Source organism: Macaca fascicularis, chromosome 13 (assembly GCF_037993035.2).
Source record: "Macaca fascicularis isolate 582-1 chromosome 13, T2T-MFA8v1.1".
In the NCBI taxonomy this organism is placed as follows: domain Eukaryota; kingdom Metazoa; phylum Chordata; class Mammalia; order Primates; family Cercopithecidae; genus Macaca; species Macaca fascicularis.
The window spans coordinates 49,171,684-49,192,261 of NC_088387.1; the positions used below are offsets into that span (position 1 = coordinate 49,171,684).

General features: G+C 36.9%; 1 protein-coding gene across 5 annotated transcripts in view; it reads left to right on the forward strand.

Moving 5' to 3' along the window:
- EXOC6B (exocyst complex component 6B) overlaps positions 1-20,578 on the forward strand; it is a 678,199-nt gene that overhangs the window by 83,910 nt on the left and 573,711 nt on the right. For all 5 annotated transcript variants that reach the window (XM_005575615.4, XM_065526965.2, XM_065526962.2 and 2 more), the window contains exon 2: positions 12,553-12,718. In XM_005575615.4, the coding sequence (XP_005575672.1) occupies positions 12,553-12,718 (166 nt within the window). The remainder of the gene's footprint in view (positions 1-12,552; positions 12,719-20,578) is intronic.

A 20,578-nucleotide genomic window follows, 5' to 3' on the forward strand; every position in this document is an offset into this window, starting at 1 on the left:
AAACAAGATCCTAAAGTTGTGTGTATGTGTGTGTATTTCTGTCTTTCAATTTCCGAGTACAAGGTCTCATTTAAAAAATTACTGTCAAAGAAGTATTGAAGATGGATTGTTACAAATATAAGAGGAAAGTGATAAAAACAAATGTTCAGAAGAGAGATGATAAGGACATGAGTCAAGGCAGTAGCTGGGTGAATAGGGAGGGGAAAGAGCATAGAAGAGCCATTATGGAATTAGAAACGATAGGTCTTGGTGACTAGTTATGAGGAGGTGTGAGGTGAAGTAAGGTGTCAAGGTTAACATACATATTTCTAGTTTAGGTAACTCAGTAGCTGGTGTTATCTTCAATTGAGATGGTGAATACTAGGAGCGAAATGTGGGTTTGGGTAGAAAGTTAAATAATTTTTTTTTTTTTTTAAATTCAAGAGACATGCCCCTTGCCGTATTATCTGGGTTGGGTTTGAACTCCTTGGTTCAAGAGATCCTCCCATTTCAGCCTCCTGAGTGGCTGGGACTATAGGTACATGCTACCACGCCCAGCTGAGTAGTTTTTGACATGCACGGTTTGTGATGTCTTTGAGGATGAATGGTGGTTAGGTATTCAGGTTTATAGGACTTGACAGAGATATATCCTGGTGTTATTGGTTTGGTAACCAGACTTGTTTAATACTAACAACTGAGGTATTGATGATATCTCTGAGGGTGTATATATATATGAAGAGTGAGAAGAAATGATCAAGGAGGTATTCAGGGGTAGAGGGAAGAAGAAGAATTATTGAAGGAGACTGAGAATGGGAGAACCAAGGAGGAGTGTAATAGAAGCCCCGGGAATAGAGATTTTAAAAAGAGGGGATAGTTTGTGGTGGCACATACAAAAGTGAAGTCAAGTAAATGATGAACTTAAAAGTGAATGTTTGATTTGACAATTAATAGTCTTCTATTGACTTTAGCAAGAATAGGTTCATTGTGAGTGGTATAGGTAAGAAACAGATTACACTGGTTTGAAAAGCAAGTGTAATTTGAGGAAATGGAGGCAGTAAGTGTAGTGTGCTCTTTTAAGATCTTAACTGAGAAAAGGCAGGGGAGAGAGGTGGGGGGGGAGAGAGAGAGAGAGAGAGAGAGAGAGAGAGAGAGAGAGAGAGAGAGAGAGAGAAAGGGAAGGGAAAGGATGCCAGAAGGAAATTTATCAGAAGAGAGATTTTCATTTAGTGCATTTTTTTTTTTCTTTAAAATGATGGGCTGTGTTGTTTTGTTAAGATGGGGGCATGTTTTGAAAGAAATCAGCTTCCCCCACCAAAGAAAGTATTGATGGAATAACCTTCCTGGAGTGGAAGAGATACAGGATTTTGAGAACACAGGATTAGTCTTGCATTGAGATGCGCTGTCTATTTCATAGAGATAAGAAGGAACAAATATCAGGGTAGACAGAGATATAGACAGACTTGTGTATTGGAATGCAAGAAGTTAAGAATATTTTGTGCCTAGTAAGCCTGAAGTTTTTAAATGTAATACATGGCAATACCATTTGTTGTGAAAGGCAGTTGTAGGATTGAGATTGGCATCTTAAAGAGAATGGTGACAGTTTGGAAATGATGCTGTAGTAATGGAAGAATGAGCTGATAAAAGACATACCAAAAGTTTGCACGGGTCTAGGGGTCCATATATTTATATAATTAGCTCCATCATAGCAACGTTCTGCACGCTACTAAAGTTTAGCTATGAAGAGAAGGGATAAATAGGCAGCCAGTTCTAAAAGTTTGCTAGATATAACTGAGCAGAGATGGGGCTACTTTTGGTAAGGCTTATGGGTCTGTCTTTTTATTTTGAGGGTCACAACTTCATTACATCTTTTATCAATTCTGGGAACTTCTCAACTATTTAAAAAAAAATTTACATGTCTCTTATTTCTTACTGGAGCTCCCATTAAACCCATTGTATTCTCCATTCTCTTCTTTAGTGTTTTCCATCTTTCGTCTTTATGCATTTTGTACTTTTTATATATACACCTCCCAGTTAAGTATTTTCCTTTCCATTTCTTGTTTCAAATAACAGTTGTTATAGTTTTTATTCTAAAAGTTCTATATTTCATTTCCGGTTTATCTATTTGTAAACCAAAAATAAATTTTTTTTTTTTTTTTTGAGACGGGGTCTCACGCTGTTGCCCAGGCTGGAGTGCAGTGGCGCGATCTCGGCTCACTGCAAGCTCCGCCTCCCGGGTTCCCGCCATTCTCCTGCCTCAGCCTCCTGAGTAGCTGGGACTACAGGCGCCCGCCACCGCGCCCGGCTAATTTTTTGTATTTTTAGTAGAGACGGGGTTTCACTGTGGTCTCGATCTCCTGACCTTGTGATCCGCCCGCCTCGGCCTCCCAAAGTGCTGGGATTACAGGCTTGAGCCACCGCGCGCGGCCCAAAAATAAAATTTTAAGGCACCCCCACCATCTCAATGGACCCTTCCTGTCAGTCAAGGGCATTCCAGAGTTAACCTGAAAATCCAAGTCTGATGAGAAATATTTACAGTCTATTCTACCCGCAGCCTGCTACTTGGAGGCTTCATCTGCATGATAAAATCTCGGTCTCTACAACCCTTTATTGTAACCCAGACATTCCTTTCTACTGATAATAACTCTTTCAGCTAGTTGCCAATCAGAAAAATTTTAAATCTACTTATGACCTGGAAGCCCTTCCCTGCTTCAAATTGTCCTGCCCTTCCAGATCATACCAATCTAAATCTTATATGTATTGATTGATGTATTATATCTTTCTAAAATGTATAATAGCAAGCTGTACCTCAGCCACCTTGGACACATGTCATTAGGACCTCCGAGGCTATGTCACAGGCCTGTTCTTAACCTTGGCAAAATAAACTTTGTAAGTTGACTGAGACCTGTCTCAGATATTTTGGGTTCATATATTCATTTTTGATAGTTTTTTTTTCTTTTCTTGGTAATTCACTTTTATATTTCTTTAAACATCTTACACATTTATTTTTAATGTATACATATTAATGTTTAAGCCATTGCAAGCCTGATTTTGCTATTTGTGTTTCTTCTGATTCTTGTTTTTATACTTTGTTTCCTTGTATGTTTTATGACTGTTGATACTTAAGTTCCAGTTCTAAGGAGTATTATTTGTGAGAATTCCTAGAAGTATGGGTAAAGGTATATTTCTCTGGAGAAGATTTGCCTTTGCTTCAGTCAGTTATTTGAGGGTATTAACAACCATGCTGGGACTACTTTAAAAATAAGTTGTCAGTTGAGATTTCTCAGACCACAGAGGACTGATAGTATTAGTGTAGACCTCCCTTCTGTGAGAAGGCTGGCATGTGATTTTAATTATCATGGGAGTTTTCTCCTTCCCTCACCCAGAGCCAACACCAGATAGGCAAGTTTACTTGCAGTCTCCAAGTAAATGGGGAAGTTTATGGGGAAGTGTTTTTCTATTTTATCTTTTACTAAGGATGTATCTTGGGGGTATCTTGGCTTCGTTCATTTGAAGGCCTCTGATTTGACTCCCCATCTTGTGTGGGCAATAGGCCATGTCTCTTTTTCTCTGTATGGCTATAAAATAGAAGCATTAGGTCAGAGGTGATTAGAGAGATTAGGTTAGAGGTGGTTAGAGGTGATTAGGAGTTTGATAGTAGAAATGTTTTTCACGTATCCAATCTTCCATACTGGTCATGGAGCTTCATCCTATTTTGCCTGCTTTGTTCTATATTATGTTTTAGGATGGAAACTATTCTGATGCCTTTCATCCATCCTCTTTCATGTACTTAATTGCTTAGAGAGTTAAAGAGTTTTAAATTGTGGTCACTTTTGGCCATGGGGTATCAGCAGACAACTGCTTATGGGTGAAATTGGACCAGGAGTTGAATGTGGTATTGTTAGGTCTGGTTCTTTCTCAGAAAATTAGAAAAAGTGTGTGTGTGTGTGTGTGTGTATGTATGTATGTGTGTGTTTGAGGTATGTATATGTATATATGTGTCTCCCACATATATAGCATATATACTATATATAATACATGCATTTATATACATAATATATACAACATATACATCTACACATGAGGTTACTTACATTTATTAGGGTTTGATTCAGAGATTCTAGGAAACTTGCATGGTCTATTTTTGTTAAGTCCACATTAAATCTACATGCCTTAAGTGGATTATGACTATTCACTGCAGTGTTTCTACCATACTAGTGTTAACCATTAGTGGTTTGTCTTTCTTTGTTAATAGCTTAATGATACCTATCATTGGAACCATAATGATAATTTTAAGTGGGGAGACCGAAGTGTTCCAACAATTATTCATTTTTCTTGTTTCTCTCAGTAGAATCATGTTTCAATAATTAATACACAGTCTCTTAATATTTACACATCTCTTCAGAGTAATTATTTAATTAAATATGTAGGGTGGTGCAAAAGTAGTTGCGGTTTTGCCATTTTTTTAATGGCAAAAATTAAAAGTAATGGCAAAACCGCAATTACTTTCTCCTTTAATGGCAAAAATGAAAAGTAATGGCAAAACCGCTATTACTTTTGCACCACCCTACTAATTAATATCTTTTGTAAAGAATCTGGAAGTGTTTTATCAATATGCCCTAGATTCAGACTAATTATGTTGATGATAGATACTAAGTGAACCGGTCGTTTCATTTAGCTCCAACATTGCATGTTTAAGTGTTAAACTTAACACACTGAATTACATGCAGTGAAACCAGAGCTAACCTACCAAGGGTATTATAACTCCTAAACAATTGTATTAGTACTCTGCTTTCAGCAGTTTTCCAGGTTAGATTCATGACTATCACCAGGCTGTAGAGTTACTTTTTTATACCTTATCTTATAATTAGCAGCCACATTCATGATCTAACTTTTATCTGCCAGATTTCATGACCACCACTGAAAGATGCAATGAAATAAAATCTTTTTGCACTTAATACAATAGATACAAAGGACAAAGTGAAGCCACTAACAATCCTGTTTTGCCTTTATATCTTCAGTTACTGATAGTGATTACTTGTTCTAATAGTGTGACATTATCATAGTAGCAGTTATGGCAGTCTCTATGTTCTTAATTTGGAGTTTCCTTGTTTTCATTAGTTTATTTCCTAATAGTCTGTTGTTGATTTGACTGATGTTTTGTGACAGTTTCCCCTTCTCTACTTTCCTGTGGTATTTAACCAAAACCAGGTTTTAGTAGGCCCTTTGGCTAGGTGTCAATTGAAACTGCTCCACCCTGTTTTTATTCCTCTGAAGATAGCCATCACTGGGGTTCCCTTCCTGCCTTGAGAGAGATCTGTATCACAGCATTCTTTTGGTTATACAGGCTATCTTCATGTGAAGCCAGTTGGATACCTTGGTATCTTCAGAGCTGGAAAAAGGATTTGAATACATTTGATCTCCTGTGGCAGTACAAAAATATTTGGGTATAATGTTCAGTTAGAATTCATTAACTAGCATATGCTTCTCCTGCCATTGATGATGATCTGATTGATCTGCTTCATCTTTATGCACTCAGAACATCCAGATTACAATAGTAAGGTTGGAATTAAACTGATAGACAAACTGAAGTAAGGAGAAGGGACTTTAAACTCCTTTTGACCTCCTGCAGTTTCTCTTTCAACATCATGCACAAATCTGTTTTTCCACTTTATTTTTAACATTTGGAATAAACAAAAATACTAATGATGCTTTTATGGAGCTTAATGAGAAGAAAATGTTTGAGGAATAAAACCATGACAGAAGTTTAAAAACATATATATGAAAAAGAAAAGACCAGAATAAACTCTGGAATTTTTCCTTGAATTAATCAAAAACAAAAACCGAAATGTTCAGTTCATTGTGTCTTGAAGTTCTCCGTGGTTCTGAAAACATCTCAACAGCTTTGTATCATGAGATGCACTTTTGCATCCACCTCTGAAACAACTAGAAATCCTCATCAGTTAGTCTCCTACCTTTCCTTCTCTTTCTCCATCTTCATCATATATGGAGGACCTCCTCTGTGCCAGGCTGTGTGCCAGGAGGTGGAGATAAAATGGGTAAGACATAGTCTCTCCCCACAGGGAGATTGGCAAGTGAATGGACAATCAGATATAGTTTAATAAATTCTGTAAAGATGATAATCACCGAGGAGGAGCACATAATAGAGTCTATGTGATTAGGGAAGGTTTCCCAGAAAAGGTACAAGCTGAAAATTGAGGGGCAAATGGGAGTTACTCCTAAGTAAACTAGAAGCAAAAGGAGAAGAATGGCGTAGGTCCAGGGAACAAGATTGCTTTGCAGTGTGTTGACTCTGACTTGCTCTTGGTTGTTTCTTTGATTTGCTTGTTACCTTTGAAGACTGAATAATGTTGCGTCATTTAGGATACTTTCCTTTGCAAGTAGCAGAATATCGAGGGAAAGTGGCTTAAACAATGGGAAATTTATTAAGTCATATAACATGATGTTTGGAGATAGGGCTGTTTCAGGATTGCATCACTATTGAAGAGCCAAGTGCTTTCCATTTTCCCCTTTGCCATTCTATTTTTTGGGCAATATCTTCTTCCTTTTCAGAGTGGTTACTGCATCCTCAAACATTATGCTTTCACAGGACAATGTCTAAGGCTGGAAAAGCAGTTTCTTTTCCTGAATGCTTCAGGAAAGAAAACCTTTTCTTGGACCCTCACTGACAGATTTTCCTTCTCATTGGTGAGATGAGTGTGTCACACCACCATATATTAACTGATCACTGACAAAGAGAATGCAATTACCATGATTGGTTTACAGACTAATTAATATTTATCTTTTGTGGCAGGACAGAAATATCAGAATGAATTGGGACTCCTCCAATAGGAGGAAGAAGAGAATAGTTGCATAGGCACAACTAATAGGCAACTTACTCATCTTGAAGTAGAAGTTTGTCTCTCTCTCTCTCTCTTTTTAAACCACTTAGCTTTGTGTTGGGCTTCATGTGGCATTAGCTTTTTCTGTTTTCTTTGGGGGTCAGGCCTAATTGTATCGTAACAAGCAATGTAATTTTGATTAAGGCATTTAACTTGCCTTGACCTCAGTTTCCTTGAGTGTACAATGAGAGTTTTGTATTCCATCTCTAAGACCTCTTTCAACTAACATTTTAGGGGCCCATGCCACCTGCTTGCTTTCCTCGTTCTAAGAGATAGACTAATGCAGTAGAGAGGACACTTTGTAGCTATGTGAAGTTGGCAAGTTGCTTCATCTTCTTGGGTTACAGATTTCTCATTTATAAAATGGGAATAATGTCCAATTTATAAGATGCATTGGATTTAAATGAAATAATGCTCATAACATTATTTTTCCTCCTTCTTTGACAAGCAAATTTGAGTTAATATAGGCTCTAAGCAAGTGATATAATCCTGTAGTGGTTCAGTACAGGGGAATGGTAAATATTTGTTCAATAGAATTACTCAAGTGCCATTTTATAAATTAAGATCTCTTAATATGCACATGAAATTTAGGTGGGATATGGATATAGTATTATTATGAAATCTAGAACTATGCACCAGATAGTTATACTAGGATAAATAATTTACTTTTTGCAAAAACCAGTGGTTTATTTGGGGGTTTTTGGAAACCAGACTCCACATGGCAGCATTTATTTAGTTGAGTCAAATTTAGGCTATAAAAAGTTTAGTTAATTTCCATGTGTTTCTTCTTGTTTGCCTTTTACCAAGTACTAGGCTATTATTGAGATAATCACAAATAATTAAACTAGTGGTGCAGTTTATTCCATAGATTGTCTTGTTTAACTGCAATATAACCTGGACATGTCAAAAACCTATGCCTTTGTTCTCAAGATCCTGCTTTCTAATAGTAATGGAAATTTAAACATTAGAGGTGTGTACCTTACATATCATTTAGTAATCAGCTATAAGTCTCTGATCAATGGGTATTATGGAATACAGTTTTTAGATTTTTAAGCAGTCCTGTTTACTTGTAAGGCCGCATCGTTTCAAGGAATGTTAGAAAAGGGCCATCACTAGATGGCAGTCTTTCTCTACCTTAAGGTATTTGTTAAAAGAGAAAAGCCACATTTTGTTCAACTGCAATGTTGACTACTGATATTAGATTGGCTTCATTAGTAAATTTCTGACCTTTTCAGTGTTTAAGTCTTGTTTATTTTTGTTTTTAGCCTTTTATATCTGAAGGATATGTTGGTTAGCAAGGTGTTATAGTTAAATATACTTGAAATGCTGTTTCATGGCGAACTGGTAGGTAGTGATCAGTTCATAATTGCCTTTTCCTTTGGTAGACAATTTGAAATAAAATCTTTCAATCTGTGGTTTTTAACGTATTTGATAACCAGATGGAAACTATGGGAAACTTTTTTTTTCTTAAAAATGCATATATGTACATCTACCTATATATACAAAATCCACATAGGATCTGGGAATCATGGATTTCCTGAAACATACCTGTGGAACATAAAGTCTCTTAAATATAGTCTTTATCCCCTGTTTTAAATATGGGTGTTTTACATTTTATTCTTTCTTTTTTTAAAATTCTCAAAATACTCTGGGGATCCACTGCAAACCTTTCATGTTATTCTGCATAATAATTAAATAGAATATTACAATCATAATGGTCCTAAGATAGGAGTAACAGATGGAGAGTAGTGATGAGCAGGTAGAAACTTTATTAACTTGTGTTTTATTTTGTTTTTTAAAGAAATGGGATCTCACTATGTTGACCAGGCTGGTTTCAAGCTCCTGGCCTCAAGCAATCCCTCTATCTTGGCCTCCCAAAGTGCTGGGGTTAGAGGCATGGGCTACCACTACCGGTCCATTAACTTGTTTTGAACTACTGCCTATTTAGACTTCTACAAATGTATGAGCTTAGCGTTATTGACTAAACTTGAAAATGGAGGTGAATTGTGGATACTTAAAGCTAAGCTAGTACTTTTAAGAGAATTGTAATTGATTGCTTCTTATTTTCTAAATGAGAAACTTGAAGGTCACAGAGATTAACTGGATTGGCCAAAGACTTATATAGAGCAAGCTAATTACAGTGCTAAGATGAAGGCCACATAGGCAGCTAAAATCCACTTTCCTTTCTTAGGTTTTTGATTTTCTTTTTTTTAATGGGAAGATCAGAGAGCCTAGGGAGGCATTATTAATATAAGTTCTGAATTTCTTAACTTTGGAATTTGCTTTTCTGTGAGGTTGTCTTTTATGATGTTAACATAGATCTCTGGAGGGAAGAAATGAACAGAAGTTTTACCCAGTAGAATGAACTATACTTGCCATCTAACTTAGAAGTATACTGAGTCAAGTCAGGGTGTACTGAATTTGAAACCAAGAGATTGTCTAATATTGAATAATATATCAGCTTATGCAGTTTATTCTTCGCGTTCTCCAAGTTCTCCAAGTGTCAAGGTAAATGGGTATCTTTACATGGAAACCTTTCTTTTCCTTTCCTTTCAAAAGGGGAAAAGTTAAGCTTATTTGAGATTACTTGAAATGTCAGTGGTAGATTCTGTTATGTATTCCAAACAGTTTTTTTCAGGCAAGTGGTTATTCTACAGTTTTCCTACTTGTCAAAGCAGGGATTGTTTATAATTTATTTGACAATCTCCCTTTATTTCAAAGGAAGGAGAATGAATCCAGATTGCTCTGCCTTTTCTGAAGTAAGCGTTCAGAATCTTGACTGGAAGCCAAACATGTACAGTCATATGTTGCTTAGCAAAGAGGATGTGTTCTGAAAAATGTATCATTAGGTGATTGTGTTGTGTGAACATCATAGAGTGTACTTACACAAGCCTAGATGGTATATAGCCTCCTACACACCTAGTTTATATGGTATAGCCTATTGCTACTAGGCTGCATACCTGTACAGTACGTTGCTGTACTTAATACTGTAGGCAGTTACAACATACTGGTACGTATTTATATATCTAAATATAGAAAAGGTAATGTGTTGCACTGCAACGTTACAAAGGCTATGACTTCACTAGATAATACAATGGGACCACCATTGTATATGTGGTCCATCATTAACTAAAACATTATTATGCCGTACATGACTATTTGGTTCATCTATGGTTATTGCTGAGTTTTGGGTGGTAGAACTGACCTCCTGAGGGGGGTGTGGTTTCTGATCCACCGGATCAGGATAGGGATCCAGTACTCAGAAAGGATTATAGAAGCAGAAAATGTTGGCAATGAGCAAATGAGTATTTCTTGAACAAATGTCAGAAATCAAAGAGTCCTTAAAGATAGTGTTAGTCATTCTTTAGTCAATGAATGTTTACTTATTGTCTACTACCTGTCTGGCACTGTTATAGAGGTACAATATGGCAGACAAAATTCTTGCCCTTGAGCTTATAATCTAGTTGAGGTGGGTTGTGGGGAGGCAGAGATAGACAACATATCATGGACGATGAGGAGGAAGAGATTGTTCAAAGGTATAGGGGATGAGCATTACTAGTATAAGAACTGGAAAAACAAAATTCTTGAGGCAGGAAGAGGCTTTAAAAAAAGCCAGGGTAGCTGGAACATAGAGGATGGAAAGGAATTTGGGTGGGAACTAGAGAGAGGAGAGAAATGAGGTTAGAGAGGTAATTTGAGGTTACATTATATAGGGCCTTACAGGCAGCGATAAAGATTCAAGATTTTAATTCTTTTATAAAGGTAAGCTGTTGGAGAGATTTAAGCAGGGGATAACATCTAAATTATTGATTGAAAATGATCATTTTCGTTACTGTGTGGAGTGTCTGTTTTGGGGCAGGGGGTGGAGTACATGCAAAGTGCAGAATGGAGACTGTTAGGAGGCTATTGCATTGGTCCATTGTGGTGGTAATATAGATTTAGATTGTGTTGTAGTGGAAATGGTGGAATATGGTAAATTTTAAGACATGTTTCGGAGGTTGAGTTGTCAGGACTTATTAATGTATTGGATAGAGTATATGACGGAAAGAGATAGATTAGGAATCATTCCTAGATTTTTGGCTTGGGCAACTGTATAGTGCCTTTAGCTGTGATGGGGTGGGTAGGTTGTTGGGAAATTTGAGGAGGAACTGGTATGGGAGTGGAGATATGTTAGTAATAAAGATTTTTTTTTTCTATATTAAATAATGAGATGGCTTTAAAAAACCCAATTGGAGTTAAATAGTAGCTGGATATTTGAATCTAGTGCTCAGGGAAATGCTCTGAATTATAGGTATAGATTAGGAAATCAGCACTACAGAGATGATATTTTAAAACCATGGAATTAGATGGCTTCACTTAATGAGAGAGCATAGGTGGAGAAGGGAAGAGGTTTTAGGAATACTTTGGAATGTAATAGAGGAGGAGGAGCTGAGAATGGAAATTGAGAAGGCACATCAGTGAGAGGTTAAGAAACATGTTAGTGTGGTATCATTGAAGTCTACGGGAGACAGTGTTTAAAGAAGGAGAGAATATAAAACCATATCAAATGCTGCTATTAGGTGGAGTACAATGAATACTTTAGTCAAGTAAAGAAGTGAGGAAGTGGAAGGGAGTTTTGCTGGGAAGGGGAGAGGGATGTGTAGTTAAGGGCAGGATTTAAAAAGACATGTATAGGCTGTGCGTAGCGGCTCATGCCTGTAAATTCAGCACTTTAGGAGGCAAAGGTGTGAGGGCTGTCCAAGGCCAGGAGTTCAGGATCAACCTGGCCAACATATTGAGACTTCATCTTTTGTTAAAAAAAAAAACAATTATATATAAAAAAGTCATGTTTATATAGCCATGATAATCATGTAGTAAAGAGGGAGAAATATATGTTACCGAGGAGTGATAAAAGGGAAAACTTGCAGGAGTAAAATTCTTGAGACAACAGGAGGGACTGAATTGCAGATAAGAGCTTGGAACACTTATTTTATTGTTACTGGAAGGTGGAGAGTAGGAGCTACAGATGTAAAGTAGACTGATTTTAGTGAGGGAAGAGGAGGTAGTTCTTTGTGTCTGTTTTTTTTCTGTAAAGTATATAGTCAGATCAGCAGCTGAGAGTGAAGGTAAGAACATTCGAGGAGAGGGCAAGGTAAGGTTCCCACACATAAATACTTTAGAATACAAAGTGGTTTTTCTGTGATGTGAGATGGGGGAATAGTTGTAGTAGGATTATCTAGCAATATTGACTGCCTAATTTAGATTTGCAGTTACATGGCTACCCTGAGTCTAGCCAGAACAGCTGTGTGTTTTTCTCTAGCTGTGTTCAACTTCTTGAATATAGTCATGGAGCAATTGGATAGTTGAATTTAACTAAAATGAGCTTTTCTAGACTACTTAAATTGAGAAAGAAAGGTACAAGGGAGTTGTAATTCAGTCCTCTAATTTTATGATGAGAATTTTGTGATGAATACTGTCAGGCACTCAAATATTCTGGAATGAATAAGAAAGCAAAAGTTTGGATTTTCCTTAAAAATACTGATTTAACAATGAGGCAATGTTGATATACAATTAGATTATTTTGTGGCTTAAGTGCCCTAAATATCTAAAAACCAAATTTGCTTCTGGATTTGTAATTCTGTTTTTCCTTCTTAGAAGTAACCGTGATATAACCTTCGTGCCATTTTTTTTAAAGGTCTGTTTATGATGGTGAAGAACATGGACGTTTCATGGAGAAGCTTGAAACTCGTATCCGTAATCACGACCGAGAAATTGAGAAAATGTGCAACTTTCATTACCAGGGCTTTGTGGACTCTATAACTGAACTGCTGAAAGTGAGAGGAGAAGCTCAGAAACTCAAAGTAAGAAGGCTCTAAGACACTGTTTCTCCGTCCTGTGTTGGGGTTTTCATTAGGATTAAAGGATTATAATGCAGAACACATATTTGTAGTGAAGATTTTTGTATAATTAGAAAGGAATTTATACTGAAACGTACATTCTTGAGAGTATGGCTTTTTAGCTAAAAATGATACCCCCCCCCCTTTTTTTTTGAGACGGAGTCTTGCTCTGTCGTCCAGGCTGGAGTGTAGTGGTGCGAACTCGGCTCACTGCAAGCTCCACCTCCTGGGTTCACGCTATTCTCCTGCCTCAGCTTCCCGAGTAGCTGGGACTACCGGTGCCTGCCACCACGCCCGGCTAATTTTTTTGTATGTTTCGTAGAGATGGGGTTTCACCATGTTAGCCAGGATGGTCTTGATCTCCTGACCTCGTGATCCACCCGCCTCAGCCTCCCAAGGTGCTGGGATTACAGGCGTGAGCCACCATGCCCGGCCAAGAATACCCTTTTAAGGTTATATTTTCATTGGGATAACTACATGTGGACCAGAACCAGTGATCAGTAGCTGGTTCTTTTAAACAGCAACTCAGTTTGAGTCTTCATGTTTCTCTATCCTTGCTGGATAAAAGCTGTCATTGTAGAATGACAGAATTTCAAGGCATTGCTATAAAATTCTTTATAGCATGCCACCTAGGCCAAAGAAAAAAACCAGTGGTTGTTGTGGAGGGTCTTCTACCAAAGAATGAAGGTTATTTCTTGATGTGACAGTTTAAGGTCCAGGAAGGAGGCTAGGCACATTTGTCTGGTCCCTGGCATAGCAAAGTCACTTATCTTAGATAACTCACTTTGCTTATTGATCTTAAATCTAACTACTTCAGTAAGCTCTTCTGTTATTTATAATACTTTATATGTAGTTTGAGTTTTCTTTGTAAATACTCCTCATATGATCTGTAAGTAATAACAGTTTTATTTTCTTCTTTCAAGTTCTTATGCTTTTAATTATTTTTTTCTTATTGAAATTTGAATTAGAATCCTAAAAGGATTTTCCTGGGCATGGGGTTAACTTGACAGTGAGTATAAAACTCATTTTAAAAATTATTGGTAAGGAAAGCAAAGACACAGTTTTACTGAGGGGCAAAGTGGGCTGTCAGACATTATATTGTATTCTAAAGCTATAATAATTTTAAAACTCGATTGTAGAACATGACCTAAATCATGTGAAACTATCAAATTTCTTATTTTATTTAGCATGAATTTTTGTGTTTTGCTGCAGAAATATTAGTGTGTTTGATTATGTGGTGCCATCCTACTCCCCATTGGGTAGGGGTATTATATAGTATCAATATTTACCTTAATATCTTTAAAAAATTTCAAAAATTCTTAAGTTTAAACACATTAGGTCCTAAGGTTTTAAAAAAGAATTTATGGACCTGTACAACAGTATCCAGCCATCTTAAGAAATATTATATTGCCATCACAATTAAATCTCTCATTAGTACCCCTCTCAGTTGTTTTCTCTACTCGAGAGGTAACAGTTTTTTGATTTATTGTTAATGTTCTTTAATGCTTAACTATTTTCATTTAAAGTAAGTTAGGTCTTTTCCTTATTCAACATACTAAAATTAAAGGACCTAAAGAGTTAAATGTAAAATGTTATTAAAGGAACTAAAGAGTTAAATGTAAAAAATAAAACCATAAAAGAACTAGTAGAAAATGTAGGTGAATATTTATATTATTTTGAGACATTTCTAAACAAAATTTCTAAACCAGAAAGAAAAAATTGATATATGTAATAACATTAAAAGGAAAGAACCTATTGCACCTACAAATTAAAACTTAAAAGGCAGATAATAAAAAATACTTACAAACACATTATGGCAAATTGTTGATATCCTTATATATGAAGATTCTTGATAAATTAATAGGAAAAATGTGAACATTCTAATAGAAAACTGAGAAATACACAATAACATACAGTTTACATAAGAAGAAATACAAAGGAGCTCTACAATTTAGAAACAAATTAAAGGAATGCAGATTTAAACAATAAGGTGCCAATACTTAAAACCCCACATAGTTTTAGGATTTATTCTAAGGCTGTAAGTGCATGTACAAGGATGTTCATGTGATGTTTTCTTTTAATAGGTAAAACTTAAAAGTGTTCCTAACATCATTTAATAGAAGATTACTAAAAGAAATTATGGTACATCTATTTGAAATAATAATAAACTACAGTATAGAGGATATTTCACATTGGAAAGTATTAGAGATATTTGCTTAATGTATAAAGATGATTAAAATGTATGAACAGTATGACTATTTTTATAAACTAAATACACATACTTTACGTGTAAATAAATAAGCATTAAAGAAGATGAGAAGACTATATACCAAAATGTTATCAATAATCCCTTGATAATAAATAATTTTAATGTTTTCATTCTTGTGCCTTATGCCTCAGCCTCCCAGATAGCTAGGAATACAGGTGTGTACCGCCATGCCTGGCCAGTTTTTATAGTTTTAGTAGAGATGGGGTTTCGCCATGTTGGCCAGACTGGTCTCGAACTCCTTTCCTCAAGTGATCTGCCCGTCTCAGCCTCCCAAAGTGTTGGTATTACAGGCATGAACCACCATGCCTGACCATATTAAAGAATCTTAATAGTGCGTCTTTCTATTTATTGGTCCATACATTTGTAATCCTTAAATTTTGTGGGCCGATTAGCCTCAGCTGAACAAAAGTACCTGAAATGCTTCTCTTTGTATTTTAAGTTTCCTGCAGGTTCAACTGACAATTTTGAATGTTCATTAGAAAATTCAGTGTTAAAGTGTACACATTAAAACAAAATTTTCATTACATATGGGAAAATAAGTTGAAATCCATGTTAAAAATGGGGAAGACTAAAACTAAGGAGATGATGAAGAAGGGGCAGACTGTGGAGATGCTTATGAGATATAGTATCTCATATATCTGGAATAGAGTCCATGACTCTCAGGTTTCTGGTTTGGGTGACCCAGTAGTTGGTGGTTCGAGTCACTCATATGGGGAATAAAATGGGGCCAGAATCTCATGAATAGTTTGAATCTTGTCTCTAAAAAATGTATACACGCATGAGAACATAGTGTAAATTGAGAACAATTTCTAATGTTTTAAACATTTCTGTATGTTTAGAACTGTTGTAAACATTCTAAAATGTTTCATCATTTTAAAATGAGAAACTTGAACTTGCTACCGTAAAATAACTTTTTTTTGTTGAGGCAGAGTCTTACTCTGTTGCCTAGGCTAGAGTGCAGCGGCTGATCTTGGTTCACTGCAATCTCTGCCTCCCAGGTTCAAGCAATTATCCTGCCTCAGCCTCCCAAATAGCTGGAATTACAGGCGTACCACCACCCCTGACTAATTTTTGTATTTTTGGTAGAGACGGGGTTTCACCATGTTGACCAGGCTGGTCTGGAACTCCTCATTCTGGGAGTTCTCCCCACCTCAGCCTTTCAATGTGCTGGGATTACAGGTGTGAGCCACTGTACCCAGCCTGAAATAACTTTTTAAATATTTAGTTTTCTGCTTAAAATGACTATATGCCATGCAAATGTAATCAAGACTTTAAAAATGATAACCTTCTTAAATTTCTCATAGACACTATCCAAGAGAACCTTTTCTTATAAGTAGGTGATACAAAACATGGAATTATTTCTACATCTATTAAAAAAGTGAACCATCTGAAATGATATTAAAGAACCTGTTTTAATAAAAATTTTGAGACAGAGTCTTACTGTCACCTAGGCTAGAGTGCAGTGGCACAATCTTGGCTCACTGCAACGTCTGCCTCCTGGGTTCAAGCAATTCTTGTGCCTCATGCCTCAGCCTCCCAAGTAGCTAGGACTACAGGCATGTACCAGTATGCCTGACCAATTTTTGTATTTTTAGTAGAGATGAGGTTTCACCATGTTGGCCAGGCTGGTCTTGAACTCGTGTCCTCAAGTGATCTGACCGTCTCAGCCTCCCAAAGTGTTGGTATTACAGGCATGAACCACCATGACTGACCATATTAAAGAATCTTAATAGTGCATCTTTCTATTTATTGGTCCATACATTATAATCCTTAAATTTTGTGGGCTGATGAGCCTCAGCTGGACAAAAGTTCTGAAATGCGTGTAAACAAAGATATGGGGTTTCCTGCCAGGACCTGTGTATGCTATTTATCCTCACCCAGCCATTGCATCTTCCTATACTCATCTTGGGCTGTTCTTTTTTATGCTCCTTTGATGCCTCTATCCCACACTTCTCCCATAGCTCCTTGGTGCCCTGTCCATGATAGTCAGCACAATGTTTTGTCTCTGGTTATTGAAGTAGTCATGTGGTGGGATACCTCCTTGGCACGGTAGTACTGATTATAGCTCATAATGCTCCCGAATTGCTGATATCACTTGCTGGTTGGTACTCATCTTCTTTTCCTCTTGCTTCCCTTGCCTTCCATCAAATTTCTTCAAGTTGCAAATTCCTTCAACTTGCTGAAGATGCCCCAGCGGGAATACCTGAACTGGAGGCTACTGATTTAGGGTTTTAGTCTGTTTCAGGTTCCACCCAGTTACTTTGAGGGCAGAGGGGATTAATGTCTAGCAGGACACGTAGGAGACTCTGGTCTAGGGGGATCCATTTGACCTAGGTTCAGAATCTATGAAATAAAAAGTTTCCTGAACTCTAGAAAATAGTTTAGACAATGTAAAAAGTATTAACAACTGTTAATGCTATTTTAACATACCGATGAAAATAAATTGTACTCTAAGATGCCCATTATTTGTTGTGATTCTCAGTGTATACATATACACACTTATCTTCTTTGAAATAAATGAAGTAGCATACTAGATAGCTGGTATATTTTCTTTTTCTTTTTCTTTTTAAAAAATTTTTTGGAGACAGAGTGTCACTCTGTCACCCAGTCTGGAGTGCAGTGGCATGATCTCAGCCCACTGCAACCTTTGCCTCCCGAGTTCAAGTGATTCTCCTGCCTCAGCCTCCCAAGAAGCTGGGACTACAGGTGCATGCCACCACGCCCAGCTAATTTTTGTATTTTTGTAGAGATGGGGTTTCACCATGTTGGCCAGGCTGGTCTCGAACTCCTGGCCTCAAATGATCCGCTGCCTCAGCCTCCCAGAGTGCTGGGATTACAGGCGTGAGCCACTGCGCCTGGCTTCTTTTTATTGTTATGCATTGAAATAGTTATTGAATGGTATTGACACAGTTATTATCTTTATTTATTTTTTTGAGACGGAGTTTCGCTCTTTTACCCAGGCTGGAGTGAAGTGGCATGATCTTGGCTCACTACAACCTGTGCCCCTCACCCGGTTCAAGCGATTCTCCCACCTCAGCCTCCCGAGTAGCTGGGAATACAGGCATGCACCACCACGCCCAGCTAATTTTTGATTTTTAGTAGAGACTGGGTTTCACCATGTTGGCCAGGCTGGTCTCAAACTCCTGAGCTCAGGTTGATCCACATAACTCGGCCTCCCAAAGTGATAGTATTACAGGTGTGAACCATCACACCCTGCCCACAGTTATTATGTTTCTTACTGGAAGCATTCGTTAGGTTCCTAGGAATATGTTTCAGAACGATGGTTTGCATGAAATTAATTTAGTGTTCCTTGATCAGTATTTTTGGCAAAAACTGAAATTAAATATAATCGAATTGAATAGAAAACAAGAGAGTGTATTACATGTACTGAGGATAAACATTGTTTCTTGAAAATTGTGTGTGTGTTCCCTATACTTGTGTACTGAGTTGCAATGGAAAATGTATTTTTTACAGTGAGTTTAAGGTGAAAAAAAGTGAGAAATGGTCCCTTCATAAGGCAAATAAGGCTACTCTAGTAGACAGTGTTGCTGAATTTACGAGTATTATGGAGGGTTGAATTTTGGGAGATCTCCAGTTTAGGATAAAAAATATCTAATTTGCTATTGAATAACTACTATAATGGGGATAGCATTATCACCCAAGGAAGCCATTATGATTTTTATTCACATTGCTTGAACGCTTTTTCTTATATTGAGCTGAATACTGTTTTCTAGTAACAAGCATTGGTTTGAGTAATAAGCTCCATTTTTAGGGAACCACTTTACTTCTGATAGCTCTTCAGATATTTGAAGGGCAGCTATTGTTTAAATATGGTTTATAGTACGTAGGATCCAGGTACGGTGTATAGTGTCTCCAAGTGAATATTTTTCTCCTCTTTTGGCTAAAAATTGCTTCATCTGTTTTTCATGTGGTATAGCTTTGACTCCCTCTCCAAATCTGTTCACCTCTAACCATGCTTCAGCTTGTAAAGCCCTTCTTAAAATGTGGCATCCAATTGTAAATTTCATAGTGTGGTATTACTACCTTACCATCACGCTTATTCTAGACCAGGGGTTAGCAAACTCTGTCTCTTAGGCCAAATCCAGCTTGCCACCTGTTTGTGTAAATAAAATTTTGTCGGAACACAGCCATGACCTTTCATTTACATGTATTTTCTTTATGGCTGCATTCCTGCTACAGAGGTAGAGTTGAATAGTTACAACAGAGATTGTATGGCTTGCAAAGCCTAAAATATTTGCTATCTAGCCCTTTATGGAAACAGATTGCTGACCCCCGTTTAGACAATGCTTCTGTTAACATTGTCTTGGATGTGCATTTTGGATGGCTTTATCACTCTTAATTTGTATTGAGCTCAGTGCAATAAAACCACAAAGTGTTTCACAGGTGGTGCCATTAAGTAAATAATAAAGAGGGAATTTGCTGGTGTTTTTGCCTCCCTTTCTGGTACTTTAAAGAGGCTTCCTGGAGGAGTTCACAGTTCATTTTGTCTTTGGATGGAGGTGCAGATGGTAATCCGCTTTGAATGATAGTCCAGGTATAGTGTATAGTTCAGAGCAGTGATTTCAAAAGTGTGGTCTTTTAAAAAACTAGCTCCTTGAGAAGATCTTCAGTTAAAGGGTATTATGTCAGATAAATTTGGAAAACATCCTATACGATATCCCTTTCTTGGGCATTTACAGTGCATGTCATATCATGTGTGTTTGTGTGTATGTGTGTGTGTCTGTGTGTCTGTGTTTGTGTGCTCATGTGTGCATGGCTGTGTGCATGTGCAGAGTACCTGCTCACTAACACTTCTTGATGTCCTAAGGGACATAATAGGAAATGCTAGGTTAGGGGATGCATTAAAAGTATAAGGTGTAGCAATTACTGGTGGAAGGCTAGAAAGCCTTTATTAAACAACATAATAGAAGTTAGTATTGCTTATGTTTTGATATCACAGATGATGAGGAAATTACTATTCTATATAATTAATTTTTTCCATCATTGAAATGTCAAAAGTGGGTATCAAAAAAAGTAGATGCCATTTCCTTTAATAATGAACTCTGGATCATTTAAGGGCGTATTCACAAATTTTTGACTATCTGATGGAGAGACTATGTTGGAAAAATGGAAGTATGGAAGTGTTAGGAGCTGTTCAGAATTAATGATCCAAAAATAATTTAGGTAAAGCATTTTCTAAAAATAAAATAATAAGCAAACAGGGAAACTATGACTTGAGTTAAAAAGTTCAGTGTATACCCAGCTTTTCTAGGAATACATTGGTGAAATGAAGAATATCTATGATAAAATTTGTTCTTTCTATTTTATTTTTCTCTCCCCTTTTTCCTCTTGTCTCCCCAAAGTTAAAGTGTGATCTTCAGTTATTATAGTATCTTAGTTTAGAACTGTTCTAAACTCACCATATTTTTTAGTAAATTTTTCTTTTCAAAAGGTCATGCAAACATCCAGTAGAAAAGTTGACATAATTTAAACCCAAGAGAATGCCACTGGACCAATATGTAGTGGAATACTGAAAATATCTAACTACCTATTCC